This window comes from Pagrus pagrus (assembly GCF_965226575.1).
Source record: "Pagrus pagrus genome assembly, chromosome: 3".
NCBI lineage: Eukaryota > Metazoa > Chordata > Actinopteri > Spariformes > Sparidae > Pagrus > Pagrus pagrus.
Genome location: NC_140187.1, coordinates 36,535,243 through 36,553,697, shown reverse-complemented (window position 1 = coordinate 36,553,697; position 18,455 = coordinate 36,535,243). Strand labels below are relative to the sequence as shown.

The following is an 18,455-nucleotide window of genomic DNA, read 5'->3' as shown; positions in this document are numbered from 1 at the left end:
AACTATCAAAATGTTCAGCTTTTTAAGCTCTTTCAGCCTTGAACTGTTAAGCTTTTTGGCTTTTCAACTTTTTCAAATATTAAGCTTTTCAAAAATGATAATAATACGGAAGCAAATGTGAAAATCCTCAAATCCTCTTCAAAACTCATCCACTTTCAACCTCTTCTTGTGTAAAAATATTTTCATTCAAAATTGGAAATATGGACTTGTATAGTTATTCGTCTCAAAGCCTCAATTATTCATAAGTATGCAGTGTCATAAATACATCTTTAACGTTTATAACAAACCAAACCATTTGAAAATCGGTTGAAAATTGAGCAAGTTATGGTTATTTAAAAAGTACATGTTTCATTACCAACACAATGTTATGGGTGAGCGAGCTACCTGTACCAAGATGGCCGCCATGTGCGGACGTTCGACTCCGTTGGCCAGCAACGCGGACGAGACATCTAGCCTTTAAATATATATCTATGGATACAAGTACAAGCAGAAGAATCCTTTATGGTTCTAGTTAGCACCCTTACTTCTAAGAGTCTAGTTTTGATGGTACCAACTCAAAAACCACAAAAAATGATTGCACAGCAATTTTATAGCACTTTTAGCTCTGAGGTGTATACAAATATATTTTATCGCTAACACTACTGCCTATAGCAAGCAGGAGTAAATATGGAATGAGGCTGATCTAATACCATATAAAGACTTTTCTTGAGGAAACTAAAGAGCAGAGGTGGGAATTGTGGAGTCATCAAGTCATCGCCATGCCATGTATTTGTTCTGCTCAGTCACTGAACCAGGTGCATTCACTAATTAGCTCACCTTCCTGGCTGAAGAGCTGTGCTGATCGGACTCAGCTGGTTTAGTGCATGAACAGAACAAATACATGGCATGGAGATGACTTGATGACTCCACAATTCCCACCTCTGCTAAAGAGACCTGCAGAAACTGTGGCAACCCAGGGGACCCTGTGGCATTACTTACAACAAAATAGGAGGCTTAGACAGATGCCTTGAAAAATAAAGTGTCTTTAATAGATTCTCCAGTTAACAGGGAAAGGGGTCTAACTTGAACTGAAGACTCTTCTTAGCACTCTCTTGGTAGAAATCCAAGCGATGTTGGTTGCTTTCTGCTCTGTTTGCAGCATTGGCTGTTGAGAGCCATTTTAGCAGTGCATGGTCTGTTACCAGGGTGAACTTTCCAACAAAGGAGATACTGTTGCAACTTGGTTAAAGCCTATTTAATTGCAAGATATTCTTTCCCTATTGTAAAATAATTTTGTTTATGTTTTAGCAAATTACAGCAAATGTATGACACTGTGCTTTCTTCACCTCCTCTGACCTGGGACAGTACTGTTTCAAGCCATGACCAGGAGGCATTGGCTTGGAAGACAAATCGTTCCCTGAAGTTTGGTAAACTCAGATCTGGTTTGGCAAGTAGGGCATTTGAAAGGGTAGTCTACACTTCCTCTGCTTCAGCATTCCAGGTGACATGATGTGAGGAGACTTTTTTGTCATCTCATGCAGAGGAGCTCATGTACACTGTACACTGTTCCTCCAAACAGTGTAGCCAAGATATTCTGCCTCTAGTGGGCCTGAGTGACACTTTTTGTGATTGGCTGTCAGGTCAGCTTGTCATAAGGCTCTAAGGACAGGGGTCATGGAGGCTGTCTTTTCCTTGGCTGCTTCTGTGAGGGGTACCTGCCAGTATCCTTTGGTCTGAGCAAGAGTAGACACAAAATGGCTGGAGCCTGAGGGCTTTATTAGCTCATCAAACCAAGCTGCAGTGACTTGTTATTCCATCACCAGTTTTACTGAGCTGAGTTGAGCCGAGCCCAACCTCCAGGTGGGCTGCGGTGATGTCTCGCTACTGTGGCCAACCCGTAACAAGCACCTGTCTCCCCCTCAAACAAGTGTGTGTTACAAATTGATACTCATGTCTGTGCAGGAAACCTGAGAGAAATAAGTTTCTAAAAGTCAGTGTGTTCAGCTCTCAGTACTTTTGTAGCTTCAAACATCAGCTCTTTAGTTTCTCTCATACTGTTTGTACTTTCAAACATCTGCTGTGTTTTACCATTTCCTCGTGTTCGCTTCCAGTTATTTTGGGAGTCATGTTTGGTTACTGCTGACAAGAAAGCAATGTTTCCTGTAATGCTGCTTCATAATAAAGACTTTTAAATGACTTAATAACGGGGAGGCTTTTATTGTGAAGAAGTTATAGGAAATTAAACATGTCTGTTACTGAATGAGCAGAGCCACTTTGTGTTTTCAATAGCACTGCAGGGATTGGCACAAGGGTGTCATTGGTTTAAGACACACCTTCAAGCAGGTAGCCCAGTTGTTTTTGAAATGCAAATCCCTGCTGTGCCGAGAGTCAAACCGAGTAGAGCCAAGCTGGCAGATGCAATGGAAAAACAGCACTTGTCACACCTCCTCAGCCTGCTTGTCTCCTCTCGGGTAAGATTGGCTTGGTCGTAGACTCTCTCCCCGACTGCCTTGTATCAGGTCTACTGTGATCTGGTAGTTATCTATCAGCATGAGCAGGGCAGCCACAATTTCCGGGCTGCTTTGGAAGGCGTAACGTTTGGCATCGGCTAGCAGGTCTCTAATGCACCAATCCATTACAACAACCGTAGCTTCAGCTAGCCGTCCCTCGGCAACTCCCGAGCAGCCGGGTGACTGAACGAAGGAAGCATAATACCAAGCCAAAGCACACGTTACACCACCTGCCACTTCACGTTTCAAACAAATTTTCCCCACTCAGCGACACACACACTGAGAAACCTACTCTGGTCATTGGCAGCTCCATAGTACGAAACGTGAAGTTAGCGGCACCAGCGACCATAGTGAAATGCATCCCAGGGGCCAGAGCGGGCGACATCGAATCAAATTTGAAACTGCTGGCTAAAGCTAAACGTAAATATAGTAAGATCATAATACATGTCGGCGGTAATGACTCCTGGCTACGCCAGTCGGAAGTCACTAAGATTAATGTTGAGTCGGTGTGTAACTATGCCAAAACAATGTCGGACTCCGTAGTTTTCTCTGGGCCCCTGCCAAACCTAACCAGTGATGACATGTTCAGCCGCATGTCATCATTCAACCGCTGGCTGTCGAGGTGGTGTCCAGCAAACGATGTGGGCTTTGTTGATAATTGGCGGACTTTCTGGGGAAAACCTGGTCTCATTAGGAGAGACGGCATCCATCCCACTTTGGACGGAGCGGCTCTCATCTCTAGAAATTTAACCCATTTCATTAGCCAACAACCAGCCTGACAACCCAGAGTTGAGACCAGGAGGCAGAGCTGCAGTCTTACACGCTTCTCTGAGCTTCCATTAGATCAGTTGCACACCCAAAACTTCATTGAGACTGTGTCTGCCCACCGACCACCTAAATTAATTAAATTAATCAAATCAAAAGTCCACAGCAGAGGAGTTGTGCATGAAAATCTAATAAAAATTAACAGCAACTCTGCAATCTCAAAACAAGACAAGAGAATTAAATGCGGACTCCTAAATATCAGATCCCTGTCATCGAAAGCTGTACTAGTAAATGACTTAATTTCAGACTGTAATATTGATTTATTCTGTCTTACTGAAACTTGGCTGCATCCTGAAGAATATGTCAGCCTGAATGAATCCACTCCACCCAGTCACATTAATACTCACATTCCTCGAGGCTCCGGCCGAGGAGGTGGTGTTGCAGCTATTTATGACTTAAGTCTGTCAATTATTCCTAAACCTAAATTAAATTATAACTCATTTGAAAGCCTTGTTCTGAGTCTTTCACATCCAACGTGGAAAACTTTACAGCCAGTTCTATTTGTTGTAGTGTATCGAGCACCTGGTCCTTACTCAGAATTTTTATCTGAATTCTCTGAGTTTTTATCAAGTCTAGTCCTCAAATCAGATAAAGTAATTATTGTAGGTGATTTTAATATTCATGTGGATGTCATTAATGATAGCCTTAGTACTGCATTTATCTCACTACTAGACTCTATTGGCTTCTCTCAGTGTGTACATAAACCAACTCACTGTTTTGACCACACCCTTGATCTTGTTCTAGCTTATGGTATCGAGATTGAAAATCTAACAGTTTCTCCACAGAATCCTCTTTTATCAGACCATCACTTAATAACTTTTGAAGTTCTTTTACTGGACTACACACCATTAGGCAAAAACTCCTTCACTAGATGTCTATCTGATAGTGCTGTAGCTAAATTTAAGGAAATTATACCGCTGGCACTAAATTCAATGCCATGTCTTAATATAATAGAGGACTCCTCCGCTAACCTCAGTTCCTCACAAATCGATCATCTTGTTGATAGCACTGCAGGCTCATTGCGAACAACACTGGACTCTATTGCCCCCCTGAAAAGGAAACCTATAAAACACAGGAGGTTAGCACCCTGGTATAACTCGGATACCCGCAAATTGAAGCAAACATCACGGAAATTTGAAAGGAAATGGCGTTCCACCAACGTGGAAGAATCCCGCTTAGCCTGGAAAGATAGCCTTAAAATATATAGGAGGGCCCTCCGCAATGCCAGAGCAAGCTATTACTCGTCATTAATAGAGGAAAACAAAAACAACACCAGGTTTCTTTTCAGCACTGTAGCCAGGCTGACAGAAAGTCACAGCTCTACTGAACCATGTATTCCTACAACGCTCAGTAGTAATGACTTCATGAGCTTCTTTAATGATAAAATTTTAACTATTAGAGACAAAATCCATCATCGCTTGGCCCTCAACTGGCACTATTGTATCTTTAAACACAGGAACCTCAGAAACAGTTGTAAATTCTGACTTATATTTAGACTGCTTCTCTCCCATCGACCTCCACCAACTAACTTCGATGGTTTCTTCATCTAGACCAACAACTTGTCTCCTAGACCCCATCCCAACTAGGTTGCTGAAAGAAACTTTACCTTTAATTAGCACATCTCTACTAGAAATGATCAACCTGTCTCTATTAACAGGATACGTACCACAATCCTTTAAACTAGCTGTAATTAGACCGCTTCTTAAAAAGCCTAATCTTGATCCAGAAGCTTTAGCCAACTATAGACCTATATCCAACCTCCCTTTCCTCTCCAAGATCATTGGGAAAGCAGTCGCCAACCAGCTATGTGACTTTCTTCATAAAAATAGTTTATATGAGGATTTTCAATCAGGTTTTAGAGCACATCATAGCACAGAGACGGCACTGGTGAAAGTTACAAATGACCTCCTAATCGCTTCTGACAAAGGACTTGTCTCTGTCCTGGTCTTACTAGATCTTAGTGCTGCATTTGATACCATTGATCATCACATTCTACTACAGAGACTGGAACACTTAATTGGCATTAAAGGACCCGCATTAAACTGGTTTAAGTCCTATTTATCGGATCGATTTCAGTTTGTACATGTTAATGATGAGTCATCCCTGTATACCAAGGTTAGTCATGGTGTTCCTCAAGGCTCCGTGCTTGGACCCATACTATTCACCTTATATATGCTCCCTCTAGGAAATATAATTCGGAAACACATAAACTTTCATTGTTATGCAGATGATACACAGTTATACCTATCAATAAAGCCAAATGAAACTAATCAGCTTACTAAACTCCATGCATGTCTCAAGGACATTAAGACCTGGATGACCTGCAATTTTCTGCTGTTAAACTCAGATAAAACCGAAGTTATAGTACTTGGTCCTAAACACCTTAGAGATGCATTATCTAATGATATAGCGAGTTTGGATGGCATTAACTTGGCCTCCAGCACCACTGTCAGGAATCTGGGAGTTATCTTTGATCAAGATATGTCCTTCAACTCCCACATAAAACAAATTTCAAGGTCTGCATTTTTTCATCTACGTAACATTGCAAAAATCAGGCCCATCCTGTCTCAAAAAGACGCAGAAAAGCTAGTCCATGCATTTGTTACTTCCAGGCTGGAGTATTGTAATTCTCTATTATCAGGCTGTCCTAACAAGTCTCTAAAGAGTCTCCAGCTGGTCCAGAATGCTGCAGCACGTGTACTGACAGGAACTAAGAAAAGAGATCATATTACTCCTGTATTGGCCTCTCTGCACTGGCTCCCTGTAAAATCAAGAATAGAGTTTAAAATCCTTCTCCTCACTTACAAAGCTGTTAATGGTCAGGCACCATCATATCTCCAGGAGCTCATACTACCCTATCACCCAACTAGAGCATTACGCTCCCAGAACGCAGGATTACTTGTAGTTCCTAAAGTCTCCAAAAGTAGAATGGGAGCCAGAGCCTTCAGCTATCAAGCTCCTCTTCTGTGGAACCATCTTCCTGTTTTGGTCCGGGAGGCGGACACCCTCTCTACCTTTAAGAGTAGACTTAAGACCTTCCTCTTCGATAGAGCTTATAGTTAGGGCTGGGCCAGTTATGCTGCTATAGGCCTAGTCCGGGGGACAATGACACACTGAGCTTCTCTCCCCTCCCCTCTCCTCTCCTCTCCTCTCCTCTCCTCTCCTCTCCATCTGTATACATTATGCCTGTATACATGCCCCATCTCTGCATGTCACTGACTTACTTCTTCCCCGGAGTCCTTGTGCTTTCTAGTCCTACAGGCTCCCATGGATCCTGGCCGCGCCCGGGTCGTGGATCGTGGATGCGCCCACTGCTATGGCCCTGCCTGATCGTGGATGCGCCCACTGCTATGGCCCTGCCTGATCGTGGATGCGCCTACTGCTATGGCCCTGCCTGATCGTGGATGCGCCTACTGCTATGGCCCTGCTTGATCGTGGATGCGCCTACTGCCATGACCCTGCCTGACACCCACCACTACTGTCGCTAATATTAGTCACATCTCTGTTACATACGTTCCACTACTATTATTGTAATGCATTACTACATACTATCCTTACCATTAATCACTACTACTGTTATCACTAGTAATCACATTTCCATGTGCATTTCATTATTATTGCTGTAATACATCTTTATGTACTTTCACTCCTGTCAACCATCGCTTACAATTGAATACATTGTGATCTCGTTGATCTGCTCTGTACATGCGACATCTATTGCACGTCTGTCCGTCCTGGGAGAGGGATCCCTCCTCTGTGGTTCTCCCTGAGGTTTCTTCCGCATTTTTTTTTCCCTGTTAAAAGGGCCTTTTTTGGGGGCAAGTTTTTCCTCACTCGAATCGAGGGTCGAAGGACAGAGGGTGTCGTCTCTGTACAGATTGTAAAGCCCTCTGAGGCAAACTGTGATTTGTGAATTTGGGCTATACAAATAAAATTTGATTTGATTTGATTTGATTTGATTACAAGCCTGTCAAGGGCCTCTGTGTGTGCGCGGATGTCAGTCCATGGATCAGGCGGGACAGGTCATAAAAAGTATGATCCTGATCAATAATGGGTGGGATGAGAGGGGTGAAGAGAGAGAACAATGAGCCTTTCTAATCACATTTTAGGAGATGCAGCTTTTCCCCCTGGTCATGGTGATCAGTTTCCCTAAATGGGAGAGGATAAAGGGAAAGTGACCGGGTGAGCCACAGTAGTTCCAGAATGTTGGTATGAATTGTTAAATTCAACCAGAAAATACCTACTTGAACTGATGAGCTTCTTAGCAGTCTTTTGGGCAGAAATCCAATCGATGTGGGTTGCTTGCTGCTCTGTATAGAACTGATTCAGAAGTGGCTTGATTAAACCTGTGACGTTTGGGGCAGATTCGAGTCACAGCAACGTTCTGTTCAACTTTCGACTCAAGGTGTTAAGATTGCACAAAATTTGAAGTTGATCTGGTTAAAGTTGTAGGAGGAATTTGCTAAATGGCAAAAAAAAAAAAAAGAAATTCAAAATGGCTGACTTCCTGGGTTATAGCACCAAAACACCCTTTTGTAGATCTAGGTGTCATACACATGTACCAAATATCATACATTTAGGTCAGGCATGTTAGGGTGCTGCCCTTTATGGGACACCAGCAAGCCAATTTGCTGAGCCCATGGAAAGAACAATAGAAAACTTACATTTTCACCAAAAGTGATGTCCTGCACAAAGTTCCATGAGTTTTTGAGCTTGTATAGTCCCTCAAACGTGTGATTCATTTGATGAAAAAACAATAATAAGTTAGTGTTCCACACAGCTGTCAAATGTGGTGTTACACAAAAGTTCAGTCTTGCTCTCATATGATGAGAACTGAGGAAACTTCATTCAGCTGATGAAGACCTGAGATGCAGTTAAAAGCCCTGGAAACAGCTATGTGGAACTTAAATAATGTGGCAAATTATTTTGTCAGATGTGCCTTGTGAACTGAATGGTCCCCCACCCACCAGTTTAAATCACCACCATCACCATACAGAGCAACAAACCGCATAGACTGCAGAGCATTCCAGATATAAAAAAAAAACAAATAGGGCCTTAGTAGCATAACGCAGCATCAAAGTTCAAATGAATAAAATAAAGTCCTTACTTGCATGTATTCTCGGTCATTTTGTCAGGATCTGTGCAGGCGTAGAACTTGCCCTAGGAAGGCAACAAAAGTGTCTTTATGGGAAAGCAGATAGACAAGGTACTTTATACATAATTCATTCAGATTATCGAATATAGTGCCAAGCAACAGTGTGACATCTTATTTCCTACTCTTCTCACTTTGAAAAGTTGGACTCCAATGCAGGCAAACATGAAGTCCAGTAGCATGGTGACCAGTACAATATTTCCAATGGTCTTGACAGCAACAAACACACACTGGACCACATGCTACAAAGACAGAGATATTACAAATTGATGATAAATCAGGTCATTATTCAGCCATTTTTAAAAGGGAAAGTCTTTTCATAGATATATCATACCTTGAGCCCCTTGGCTCTGTTGATGGCCCTCAGGGGCCGGAGTACCCTTAACACTCTGAGAATCTTCACGACTGAGATGGCACTGGATCTGGATGATACAAACACAAGCTAACCATGCTTACTTATGTATCATATTCATTCCATGGCAATATACTGTTGTTTAGTCGAATGGCATGTCATGACCTTGGATTATATATTTTTTGATGTGATAGATCTCTTTCTCCTCCCTTAATTTTAAGACTAGACACAGAAGCCTTTTTAGGCACAGGAACAGTAATAGCTGTATTGAGGCAGGATGGAGCAGTGAGATGTTACAAATGTCAGTTATAACTTCAGCTAACTGATCGGCACATGCTTTTAGTACATGGCTAGGTATATTATATGGACCGATCCTTCTCAAACCTGCTTTCGTCACTGACATTGACTGGTTCTGTTAAAGCAGAGTAGGCTTTTCATCTGAGTCTTTGTTGAGGAGATCAAAGCAACCATAAAATGTGTTCAGCTCATCTGGCAACGCGGCCTACCACATGATGCGGTGCTCTGGGGGAATGTACATGGCAACAATAAAAACAGTGGTGAATTCTCTGGGCAGATAATATGGTCGACATCTTATACTGTAAATCAGCAACTTGCTGATGTCATAGCAGAAATGACAAGAAACTGCAATGCTCAGAGGCTGATCTGCAGCAATGAATGCCCAGTATTGATGACTAGTGTAGCCCAGGTTAACAATCTAATAAAAACTTAATGAATGCCAGACTGATTGCAAATCATAAATATCTGGGTTAGGCTAGGTCACTTCCTCTTCCTCCCTCTACTCTGGCTGGTTGACATGTGGCAGACAATGGACTGAACGGCCTCAAAAATTGATTAAAAATAGCTTCTTTGCACTAATCAATAAGTTACGCTTATACATTATTAATTTTGTTACATAAAAGAACTCATGCTAGCATAGCACTTGGTGTGATTTGCTGGCGCTGCTCCTGCCAGCTGCAATACAAAACGCCCGTAGGGAAACTGCTAATTTAAGACCAATGAGCATTCTGTGTGAAACTGTGTATTTTATTTATTTATGGTGTGGGTTTTTTAGCTAGCCCTTCTTGAATTCTGATTTACTCTTTCTGTATGTGAAAAGTATATGATTTGTTGCTGTATAGCCTTTGGTAAAGGATGTATTTACTTTGATTAGGAAATTGCGACTTTCACAAATTAATTCATTCATTTGTAAGAATGTAAATGTAAATCTCAAATAATAATTTAGAGATTGTAAACGTAAATTATTTTTAGTGACCTTTAATAACTTTAACTATAAACTTCTGTAATTGTGTATTAATTCAGCTATACTAATCTCCAATAGTCTACAGTAAATATCAAGCACACCAAAAACTAATAAATGTGAGTGCCTCTGTATTTTGGTTTTGATAAGTTTTGTGACTACTAAAATGTGAATATGGTTTTGTATTAAGATGGATTTTATTCAGCAGTCAGGGGTTTATGTGTCAAGTTCTGTAATAATTATTGGTGTTACTCATTCAGAAACAGACAACAACATTTTGCGTGTTGATGATGTTGTGGTGATGATGGTCACATTGCTATGTCCTGGCAATAATGCAGCCAACCAAATCTTGTAAAAACACAACAAAAGCAGCTTCAACAAAAACAACAGATGTGGGACATGAAGAATGCTTCATCAGATCAAACTAAATGCAGCTATTCAGGAAGGGCATTCAGGGGCTGCAGCAGTACATCAATGTCCCACAAAATGTTCTCAGCCACCAGTGTTGTGCCTGAATGCGTTCAGTGAACGATCATTCATGAACTTGTTCATATTTTGGGCGAATGTGAACTGAACGTACTGTATGTCTGCCTGATGAATGTTATTGTGAATGCATTCATTATGGCGTTCAAGAGAGTGCAAGATTTCGATAGAGCCTTCCAGGCGAAAACCCGGCTAAAACACACTGTAAACAGGCCTCAATATGTAGCGGAAAAACACCCAATCTGGCAACACGAGCCACAACAGAGTCGCAAATGCAAAGCATGGAGGCAAAAACAAATGAAGACAGCAGCACTACCTCAGACTCTGCCTCCACCATTAATACGGCATCCTCGCATGATTTCTTAAAACAATTTTATGAAAAGGTCAGTGATGATCCAGGTGGGAAAAATCTTACCTTTTTGTGTAAACTTTGCCCGCCGGGTTTCAAGAAGCAACTCTGTACATCAACAACATCAACAGCAAACCTGAAACGCCACATTGAACTAAAGCATCCGGCTAGCCTTTCAAGGTATGTGCGAGTGAATAAAAAATCAAAAGACACGGCAACGGCGAGCCACAACAGATCCTCTACCACCCTAATCGCATTAACGGTGTACAGTAGCGGCTCTGTTGTCTTTATCTCCCAGCCGCAGCTGGACAACCTGGTTTTGCAGTATATTGTCAGAGACCTGCAGTTTCAGTGTTAAAACTGATAAAATAATTGCTGTCTGTGGTTCTATATGGGCTGTGGCAATAATTTTGAAAAATAATAGCTGATAATAATTGAAAAAAAAAGAACTATGAACTAGTTCATTTTTGGAACTATGAACTTAACTAGTTCATTTTAAAATAAAACTGAACTTTTAACTAGTTCATGTAGAAAGCGAACTTTCCCAACACTGTCAGCCATGACCAAGGTACGTTTTATTAGTCTGTTTTCTGGAAATAATTGAGACAAGCAGAACCCATAAACAGGCCGATTTTTCGTTTTTGGGCAAAAAACGAAAATCAAAAGTTCAGCTTGTTTTCTTGTTTTTTGGTTCTTACTTACAAAACAAATTTACCACTCAATATTTTGTTTCCGTCGGTGGGCGGGTCCTCTGATTGGCTAGTGTGCTTCCTTGCCCTGTGCTCTTCAACATAAAAGTTCTTCCGTTTGATAATGTCGACAAAAATATTACTGTATTATAGACACTAGCAGACACAGAGGTCCCCAACACCCACAGTCAAGACTGACCCGGCTTCAAATAAAAAGAATAGTATTCATAATCATTTGAAAATGAGAACTTATGAAGTTATGATGACTTCAGTGCAGTTGGTGTTTAGCCACAAGGTGGCGCAGTTGTTACATGAAGAGTAGACCTCAGGGCTTTACTATGAAGGAGGCTCAACATCTCCGGGCTCTGTGTTCATAATCTGGCTCAACAAAACCTAAAGCCCCGGTCAGAGTTAACTGTATCACGACGGTGGTCATTGTCCGGCTCTGAGCTTTGTGCTCTGTGCACGTATCCTAATGTACTTCACTATAGTCAATCGTAGGCATTTGTATTGTACACTTCAGGTTTACACATCACACTTCTGAACATTAAATCTTGGACCAGGACTGGCTTCTAAACTGTGGTGTCACAAATCATGCTCGTAGGCCCAACTCTTAATCAACTTTTTTAATAGCACATCAGGCAACAATTGTTTCTCACTGTACAGGTGGTGTGTCATTGTGAGTGGCACACCCAGGGACTACGTATGAAAATAACTAAGCTTCTCTAGCCATTATCTGGTACAAAAAATACTGTGTCCCTGCCAAATATAATAAAAATGAAACAAATTTGCACACTGTGCAGTCAGTGAAGCTCAACTGAAAAACACTTCACAATTATGACGTGTGCTCCTCAGATAAAAGTAACTCACTGTTTACACTTACACGACACATAGCCTACTCGACCCCCCTCTCCAAAATATATGCAGTGTTTCCTCTAGGATTTTCCCCTAACCCCTTTTTAGTCTGTACTTCCAGGGAAAGTATGCTCTACTTACTCACTAATTTCAGGAAAGCATTCACTACAGGTAGAGTAAGGACACCTCCTGAAGAGTGATACAACCAACATGTATGAAACCCTCACATTGCTATACTTAGAGTAGCCTATGGATGAGAAAATAGCACCTGCCATGTGGTTTCTGTGTAATTAAATAACATTAAATAACATTTAATAACTCTCTGAATGACTCATTATTGTGCATTTAAAGATGTATATTATTGTATATTATACGCTTGTACGCGTGCCAGTGTAGATGTAGGCGCATTCCGGTGTAAGTGCATAACACAGCAAATGTCCAAGCATTACTTCTCTTTGTTGTGGATTTATTAGGCTACACACAGCAGAGTCAAATAATATAATAGGTACTTCACTATCACAATAACACAATATTCTGACCTGCGGCGTTACACGCCATGGCACGGTCAAAAACCGTATGGATTCCCCAGCGTGCGCACCTGTGCTGATTAACCCACCTACCTATATAGAAACAAAGCAATGGCCTAAACAGATACTGCCACCTACTGGCACAAATGTGTACAACACTCATAAACAAAGAAAATTACCAATCTGGCTCCTACAACTGCATTGTTTGTGTTTTGTCCTGGGATGACAATACAAGACTTCCATGAATGTGCATTTGAGAGAGGTAAGTTTGCTTTGTATTCCAGCCGGCCTGTTATGAGCAAATTTCTATACTATAGATCCATTTCATAACATATTCCAAGTGATACAATTAAGTAGGCTATAGGACAAATGACTGTCATAACTGAACATAAATGAGCAAAGAGCAAAATCATTTGTTTATAGTGTACAGTAGCCTGCTACTGTACACTCTTTGTCATTGTACAGAGTGACAATATAATTTGCTTGTACAGCACCTTAAAAAACTCATTGTAGCCTATATTCATAGGCACACCCAGCCTCACTTTCAATATAACACACTCGCATTCTGTAATCACCGTCAGTAAAGAATAATATGAAAACAATATAAAATATCTTTCAACAAGAAAAAAAGATTTGTTTACTGTAAATGGATAAAGGTTAACAGATGCGCAATGTTCAGCTGTCAGAAATGAAAAAATAGCCTCATCTCTTTTCATATTTGGTTGTGATCACTCCTATTCCTCAGCTCTTACAGCTCTCACAGCTCTCAGCAGCCCGCGATCGCAGCTCTTTTGATGTGAACGCACACAGAGCACAAAGCTCAGAGCCGGACAATGACCACCGTCGTGATACAGTTAGCTCTGACCGGGGCTTTAGGTTTTGTTGAACCGGATTATGAACATAGAGCCTGGAGATTTTGAGCCTCCTTCGTAGTAAAGCCCTGAGGTCTACTCTTCATGTAACAACTGCGCCACCTTGTGGCTAAACACCAACTGCACTGAAGTCATCATAACTTCATAACTTCTCATTTTCAAATGATTATGAATACTATTCTTTTTATTTGAAGCCGGGTCAGTCTTGACTTTGGGCGTTAGGGACCTCTGTGTCTGCTAGTGTCTAAAATAAAGTAATATTTTTGTCGACATTATCAAACGGAAGAAGTTCTATGTTGAAGAGCACAGGGCAAGGAAGCACACTAGCCAATCAGAGGAGCCGCCCACCGACGGAAACAAAATATTGAGTGGTAAATTTGTTTTGTAAGTAAGAACCCAAAAAAAAAGTCCATACTTTTCCAAAGATCTGTTTGTTACTTAGGGCATGTGGTTTCTTGCAATGGTGTTGGAAAAGATCCAGATAAAATTTCCAGCCTCACCACGTGGCCAGTACCCAAAACCTTAACAGAACTGAGGTCATTTCAGTCACTGTCTGTATGGTAGTCATTCCACAATGGTAACAGACAGCAACCATCTGATATTGGTCAAATGGATGCAACCAGTTACAGGTGGCTTGCTGCAGTATCCACAATTTCCTTTGAAATCTTGTATTGTGCTGGTAAGCAGTGTGCTTATGACAATGGAGTTATAAGATGACTTCAAGTCACAAAAGGAGAAATTCGCTATACATTATCTGCCTGATGTCTGGTCTTGCTTCCATTGATCAACATACCAAATAAGCCATCTATGACAAACGGCTCATCTATGGTTCAAGTAATACAGACCCTCAGAGCCATAATCTTGCTCTTTTTCAGTCACTTTCTACTACATATATATACATACATTTTTATGTATTTTTATTTACAGGACACATTATCACACCTGTGACGGCCCTAGGCCTTGGGCCAGTCTCTGTTGTCTTTTTCCTGTCTGTGCTCCTCTGTTCAGGTTCTCCCTGGTATGGCCCCACCCACCTTGTTGAGGGATTGGTGTCACCTGAGCCTTTAAAAGCCAGGTGATTCCAAGATGGCTCCCTTTCTCTCCCCCTTGGAAGGCTGGTGCCTGCCTGGGCACTTCATTTGGTTTTGATTATGTTAAGTTAGCCTTTAGTTTGTTTTGGTTAAGTTCCCTTTAATAAATGATTTTGAGTTACTTAAGAAGTTACTGTGTGGACCTCCCTTCTTTGTTGTGCGCCACACTGAGCCGGGCATAACACACCCTATGCAGCAGCAGAGAATGTTCCATCGCATGTCTTACCTGATATAGCTGACAGCCCTGAAAGTTCAAACTTACGTCATGATGCATAATTCATAAACTTAACAACAGATTATGCTTCAGATGAAAGAGTCTACTCTTCTACAGAGACAGTGATAATGAACTTCCTATAAGACGTTCGACTACAACCAGGAAACCTCCAAATTGATTTCAGTATGCAAAACCTAGACAACCAGTATTAGATACTATCCAGTCACTTTTCCATGGATTCAATACTGCCTTTTGCCTAACCCTGAAGTTCCCGGCATTGACAAACCAAAAAACAACCCAACCAGTTTCATGTCATGGGACCTGCATGAGATTGGGGGGCTCCTAATAACCCAATAACAACCTAGCCAGCCAAGTTGCTAAACATAAAGATCTCATGGTCACTTCCTCTCTCCACTCTGGCTGTTCAGCATATAGGACTATATAGGACAACAATGGACTGAACAACCAGCATTCTAAAAAACAATTGTTTCTCTAAATTCTCTGGTAAGTGATGCTTATATTAATCTTGTTGTGACTTTAAAAAGCTCACGCCAGCATAGCGCTTGGTGTGATTTGCTGATGCTGCTCCTTATAGCATAGCACTAGCTGTAGTACAAAACTCCTATATGTAAACAGCTAATTTAACCATAATCGACCCTTCCTGAGCCCCACCCATTTTCTTGCTACGGTCCAATAACAGCTGAGCAAGCTTGGAACCTGGATGAACCTCTGTCAACTTCCTGTTAAACTGATATATTCTATGTGCTAGGTTTGTCTATATTGTTAACTATATCAAGTTAACAAGATGTTTGTCTGATATGGGCATTTTAGCTAGCCCAATTTGTATTCTGGTTTAATCTTTTGTTTCTCTTGTTTTTTGGTTTAGAAAACAAACCTTTATTTGCCTTTTTTTAGGGAATTTTAGGATTTGATTAGTAAACTGTTTCTGTCTTGGGCAATGCTCATCTCTGAACTTTTATTGCTTTAACTGCTGTTTTACAGAGCATCTGGCCTATCTTGAGTATGGGAAAAGGGTGGAGTCATAGAGCATATACTGTCAAGGTTGCACCTAGACTGTTGACTTAATAGGTGTTATGGCATGTGGCACTGCTTTATCAAAATCTAGAGTCAACAATATAGATAATAGAGCTCTTTGCATAAGAGTGGTCAGTCAGAAAGAAGAGATGAGGTATAATTCTAGACTCCACTTACTCCATGCCCATTGAGAGAAGAGAAACGCTGACGACCAGAAGATCCAAGATGTTGAAAGAGTTCCGGCAGAAAGACCCTTTGTGAAGAATTGCGCCATATGTTGTCATCTGAAAAGGAGTACTCATTATCCATTATGAACAAAACAAGTGTACAAAATAAGTTCATGCTGAAGGTAAGATTTTACATTTTGGAATTGCCTTCCCAAATTTAGTTGAACCGATTCTGTCAAGAAGAGTTGTTAAAAATTCAGCCAGAGGACGACCAGAAGCTTTTGGATAGCTATCAAAAGCACCTAATTGAGGTGAAAATGGCCAAGAGACATTTAGCCAAATATTAGAATTACTGTATGTATATTTTTGATCCAGCAGAGTTGGTCACATTTTAAGAAGACCTATAATAAATTAATTATTGAACCAAACTTCATGAATGTTTTTGTGACAAAGTAGTATGTGTTCCACTCATTCATCACAGAAAAATGAGAGTAGAAATAATTGGAAATGAAGACTGCCATGATTTACATGTCCTTCATAAGTGGATGGAAACTTTTGACCAACACTGTACGTACCCAGATTGTTGATGACTGGACAAACCCTGCTCATTACAACATTTTTATGGTTAAGGACTAATAGTATGTGCCAACTTGCATTTTCCTAATGAAAACAGAATTGTAATAATATCATTTTACATTGTTACTTTAGTGCTCACTGGGGGTAGAATTGTCAGAGATGTTACACACATGGCTGTATGAACAATGTAAAAAAGAATCAAAATAATGACCAGAATTAGACTAGAATTTGCATATCAATCAATCAATGAATCTTTATCCATACCTATAATTATACAGGTGCATCTAAAAAAAAAATATTTGAATATCAATTAAAAGTTGATTTGTTTCTGTAACTTAATTCATAAAGTGAAACCTTTATATATATTAGATTCATTACACATACAGTGAAATATGTCAAGCCTTTTTTGATTTAATTTTGATTATTATGGCTTACAGCACATGAAAATCAAAAATCCAGTATCTCGAAATATGAGAATATAACATAAGACCAATCAAAAAAAGGATTGAAGTGTTTTGGAAGCCTAGATTGCTTAAATAGCTGCCTTCAGCTCGTCTGTATTGTTGGGTCTGTTGTCTCTAATCTTCCTCTTTACAAAACCCCATAGACTCTCTATGGGTTTCAGGTCAGGCGGATTGGCTGGACAATCAAGCACAGAAATACGATGCTCAGCAAACCAGTTACTAGTAGTTTTGGCACTGTGGGTAGATGCCAAGTCCTGCTGGAAAAGGAACTCAGGCAAATTGGAAAGTATTGGGAGTTGGGGGTGTTGTTGCTGGGAATTTTGTTTGTATTGTTTGTATACATTCTACAAGTGTAAGGTTAAGATATTATAATTATAGTGATAATCATAATAATAGAGAAAGTAGTTGTAATATAATAATAATATTATTATTATTATTAGTAGTAGTAGTATAATAACACTATTTTTTATTTTAACGATACCATTAACTGCAATAATATTGTTATCCTTACATTGACATCAACACCATCAACATTTCATTTTTATTATGCTATATGTAACCATATTAATAAACAAAGTAAGAAGAGATAAAAGAAGAAAAAGGTAAATAAATAAAGATAAAAAAAACTAAGGCAAATATAAAAATAATAGACTATCATTAAAAAATGATTCACTTGACAATATAATTGATATGACATAATATTAGTCTTTACCACTATGATTTAATAGGCGTACACGTTAGTTAATAGATAATATATATGCCCATAGTAATAAAAGAAAGAGAAAAAGAGAGTGAAAAAATATCTACTAGAAAATTCTTCTATCGTATGATGCTGAGTTTGATCTGTAACTTGTATTCAGAAGTATCTGTCTGGTGAGCAGTGCCAGATGGCATGTTAGTAAGTGTAGGTTGTGTTCTGTAAACAGTGCGTACATCTGTCTGTGTCATTAAACACCCTTTGTGTGTTATTTCCCACCCGTGTAGTGTTTTCTACGAAAAATGTTTTATTGTATGAGCTGTAGGTTTGTGTTTTAGCATTTGTTGAAATTATTATTGC

At 40.1% G+C, this 18,455-nt stretch overlaps 1 protein-coding gene across 1 annotated transcript in view; it reads right to left on the bottom strand.

Annotated features, from left to right (window-relative positions):
* Positions 1-18,455, bottom strand: part of LOC311253685 (dihydropyridine-sensitive L-type skeletal muscle calcium channel subunit alpha-1-like) — a 344,036-nt gene that overhangs the window by 217,071 nt on the left and 108,510 nt on the right. The window contains exons 20-23 of the mRNA XM_084347719.1: positions 16,369-16,475; positions 8,801-8,888; positions 8,601-8,708; positions 8,422-8,474 (exon numbers count right to left, since the gene is read on the bottom strand). Coding sequence (XP_084203845.1) covers positions 8,422-8,474; positions 8,601-8,708; positions 8,801-8,888; positions 16,369-16,475 — 356 coding nt within the window. The remainder of the gene's footprint in view (positions 1-8,421; positions 8,475-8,600; positions 8,709-8,800; positions 8,889-16,368; positions 16,476-18,455) is intronic.